This window comes from Petaurus breviceps, unplaced genomic scaffold (assembly GCF_028583685.1).
Source record: "Petaurus breviceps papuanus isolate PSGF00001 unplaced genomic scaffold, PetGlider_PUasm1.0 88152, whole genome shotgun sequence".
Classification (NCBI taxonomy): Eukaryota; Metazoa; Chordata; class Mammalia; order Diprotodontia; family Petauridae; genus Petaurus; species Petaurus breviceps.
The window spans coordinates 1-4,184 of NW_027186897.1; the positions used below are offsets into that span (position 1 = coordinate 1).

The 4,184-nt window shown below is 42.7% G+C and overlaps 1 protein-coding gene across 1 annotated transcript; it reads left to right on the forward strand.

The window, feature by feature from the left end:
• The first annotated feature begins 578 nt into the window (after window positions 1–578).
• On the forward strand, window positions 579–1,286 carry LOC138176385 (H-2 class I histocompatibility antigen, Q9 alpha chain-like). Its single transcript, XM_069107188.1, has one exon. It carries the CDS (start codon window positions 579–581, stop codon window positions 1,284–1,286), a length of 708 nt encoding a protein of 235 aa, XP_068963289.1.
• Window positions 1,287–4,184: the final 2,898 nt, after the last annotated feature.

Genomic DNA, 4,184 nt, shown 5'->3' on the forward strand with positions numbered 1-4,184 from the left:
CAAATTAGGTTTTTCTTTGAGGCTTCACATGTAGCCATTTTGACATTATCCTCCTTTCATAAGTTTTTGCCTTGATCTTCCCTATCAGCATTAGTAACTTTCCATAGTCAAACTCTTTTTTTTTTGTTCATTTTGTCTGCCTTTTTTGCTGACTTAGTGTTTTCAAGTGGGAGTTAGACTCTGATCCAGCACTCTCCCAAGCTTTTTGAATTGGGTCTCTGGGTATTAATGCTGGATTTCACTGGGCTTCAGGGCTTAGCTGCTTGCTTTCTGTGGAGGGAAGCCTAACTGGCTTGTACTGAGGGAGGTGTGGGCCTCTGTAGGTCTTCCATGGGTTTGGGGGTTATATGTTGGCCAGCCCCAGGGTGGGGAGGCTCAGCTCCTTGGTTGCTTTGAAAACAAAGTCTCGAAGGGAACTATCCAGGAAAAACCGAGCGGGGCATGGGGGGGGGGGGGGGGGGTGGCGAGAAGGTGTTAGAGAAGGGAGAGGAAATGATGGAGCAGCCCAGGTCATTTCCGAACTATGTAATGTAAGTAGCGCAGTCTCTCTGCTGGAGTTTAGGAGCTGGAGGAGGCCAATGGCCCAGACCTGCCTGTACCTTTTCTGGTTCCTGACCATTTGTAAACCAGTCTTGGATGTCCTGGCTGTTTCATCAGGGTACCCCAAGCTTTGGTACGATTTAACTGCAGCCTCCTACCCTGAACTGAAAAAGTTCTCATATATGATCCATGGCTACTTAAATAACAGGAAATTCCTGTCCTTTGACATCAAGAGTCAAAATGTGAATTTGAAGTCATTGGAGAAAGAAGATATTGAGTATCTCATAAAGAAGGAGAAGGAGCTGGAAGAAATCCTTTGGGTCATTGATCAAAATAGTGACAAGAAAGAAAGTTCTCATACTCTCCAAGTCATTCTGGGCTGTGAACTCCAAATGAATGGCTATGTCAGGGGCTTCTGGAACTGCCGATATAATGGACAGGACTTCCTCAGTTTATCCCTGGAAAACCTGACCTGGACAGGAGTCAGTCCTGAGGCCCAGGAAGTCAAGAAAATTTTGGAGAAGAACAAGTCCCAACTGGATATCCAGACCTATGTTCTGGGGCACTGTCCTGATTACCTCAGTAATTACCAGAGGCAAAATCCAGAGGAGATAGAGACGGCAATACCGATCTTACATCTACCTAGTTCTACAACATCTGGGAGTATGCCCATTGGCACCAACAGTAGAGCTTTCACTGGAATTGTTACTGTCATATCCATCATAATTCTTGCAGTTGTCAGATGATGGAAAATTTTTGAAGGCCTTTGACCAATGGAACAAGAATCCATTCCTCATCAAGGAGAAACATAACTGAAGAGTAATACATGGAGTCCTTTTCTATCAGAGCAACCTTTCTCCAATAAAAACTCTGAAGAGCCATTTAAACAACAATGCTGTCACAACATTCCAGTTTAAATGGGGAATAGAACCACTCTCCAAAAGTCTTAAATGACAACCACTACTCTTCTAATTCCCTATCAGTACTGTAGTATAAGAGGCAGCTAAGGTGTGACAAAGGATAAAAAGCTGGGTCTGGAGTCAGGCAGGAACTAAATTCAAATCCAGGTTAAAAAAAAATCCAGGTACAAACAATCATGAAGAGTCATACGTATCTATATGGGAAAGGTAAAAGTGTGGTTTCTCAGAGACTGTCTGCTAAAGTAAGTAAGTCCTTAGGTCTTAGGCCTAAGTTTTCATTTTTTTAAATCAGAAATTATGTGACTTTGAAACTTTAGAAATCTTTCTGTATAGTTGCTCCATTCTAGTCAGTCCTTCTCACCCAGTTTACCATGAAAGAGTTAAATTTCTATAGACCTGCAAGAATTGCTGAACAAGGCTACTAATAAGGGAGAACAGGCAGTAACCTTGGAAAAGAAGCTCAGTCCCTGGTTCCCAGACAAAAACTCATAGATAATACTAAAAATAATAAAGAATGGAAGGAGCTGGCAGCAGCAGGTGGATTTGACCAATCAAGGGACAGACAGTAGCCTTGGGACCCTCAAGTCCAGATAAGAATGTATCAAGGGTAGACTGAAATGAGGGCTCCAGTATTCTGAGGTTGTAATGGACCTAATGTATTATGTAACAAGTTTTTGAAACTCCTTTTCCATATTTTTCTTTAAAGAAGCTGTTTTCTTCAATGTAATGTTTTTCTCATTTTGCAATTTTCATTTTAAAAGAATTATATATATATATATATAGTAATAATTATATTAATATTCATAACCCTTGCTTATTTAACCCAGCTTTAGCTTATGTATGGTGGCCTCCTCTCTCTCGGTGCTGTCCCAGAGACTGGACCACCTGCTTCTCACGAGATTCTAATAAATCTTTCTACCTTCACTTAAAAAAAAAAGAAAACAAAGTCTCTCCTTTTGTCAGTCCCAGGGCAAGGCTTCACTACTGGTCAGCAATGGGATTAGGACTTCCCTGGTGACTTGATTTGGGGGTGGGGTCTTGCTGAGCTGCACAGAGTGGCACTACTCCAAGGGGCTGCCTTCTTGCAGGAGGATGGGGCCTTGATGGGGGAATTGTCCCAGACTTGAAGCTCTGCTGTGGCCTCCCTGCCACGAGGCTGGCTGCTGCTACAGTTGTACTTGGGTCTCATTCCCCTCCGAGCCAAGTGAGACAGACCTGATCAATGCTGAGACTGTATTCTAGTGGTTTGTAGGGAAATTTGAGATATCACCTCACCCTTATCAGGTTGTCATTTTCTCCTTCAATCATTTTAGCCAAATGTTGGAGGGGATGCAGACAAGTTGGGACACTAATACACCGCTGATAGAACTGTGCACTGATCCGAACATTTTATGGAGTGTTCTGCCCAAAGAGTTATACAACTGTGTTTACACTTTGACCCAGGAAGACCACTGTTAGATCTGTTTCCTGAAGTGATCAAGGAAAAAGGAAAAGAAAGTATATATTCTAAAATATTTACAGCAACTCTCTTGGTGGTGGCAAAGAAGTGGAAATGGAGGGGATGTCCATCAGTTGAGACCTTACCTTTTTTTGTATCACTGTGGTTCCTCGATATTTGAATTGTTTCTTTCTGGCTGATTGTAGTATTTTCTCCTTTACCTGATAGTTCTGGAATTTGGCCACACCATTTCTCAGACCTTTCAATTTGGGATCTCTTTCACGAGGTGACAGGTGGATTCTCTAGATTGCTATTTTACCCTCTGGTTCTAGTATCTCAGAGCAGTTTTTCTTTATGAGCCCTTGGAAGATGTTGTCCAGGCTCATTTTCTCATGATTTTCTGGTAGGCCCATGATTCTGAGGTTATCTCTCCTGGATCTGTTTTCCAGGTCAGTTATTTTTCCATTGAGATATTTTACCTCTTCTTCTAATTTTTCATTCTTGATATTTTGTTTGACTGATTCTTGGTTCCTCATAGAGTTATTCACTTCAATTTGGTTGATTCTGGTTTTTAGGGAATTATTTTCCTTGGTAAGTTTTTGAAACTCCTTTTCCATATTTTTCTTTAAAGAAGCTGTTTTCTTCAATGTAATGTTTTTCTCATTTTGCAATTTTCATTTTAAAAGAATTATTCATCTTATCTTCTACCTCTCTAATGTGGTTTTCAAAGTTCTTTTAGAGCTCATCTAAGAATGCTTACTGTGCTTGAGACCAGTTCCCTGTTGAGGCTTCAGCTGTGGGTGTGGAGTCGACACTGTCTCCCTCTGAATTTGGTTCCTCCCTCTAAGGATAGTAGGACTCCAGAGTCTTTGTCTTTGCAATCTGCTTTTTACCCCTCTTGAGGCAGGGCCCTAGCCACGCCCTTACTGTAGGGTTCCCAAGCCTTTACTGTTTAAAGTTTTGCTCTGGGGCAATAATTACTGTGTTTTTTTTTTTTGGGCAGGGGGTTGCAGCAGCCTTGGTTCACTCTGCCATTCTGGTCCCTGGAAGTTGGGATGGGAGCTTTTTAAATTTCCAGGTTGTGGGTTGGTAGTCTCAGGAGTAGCTGCTGCCCCTGCCAGGGCCCCTGCATTTGACTCTTACCCAGTTCTGTCCAGTCCCAGCATGGCAGTGATGGGCCCGGCGATGGCCCTTGTGGTTGGTGGATCAGCTAGCCACCACATTGATCAGGCCTTGTCCGGGCATCTGTGCCACCCTGGGTCTTCCAGGCCTCTGCCCTCAAATTG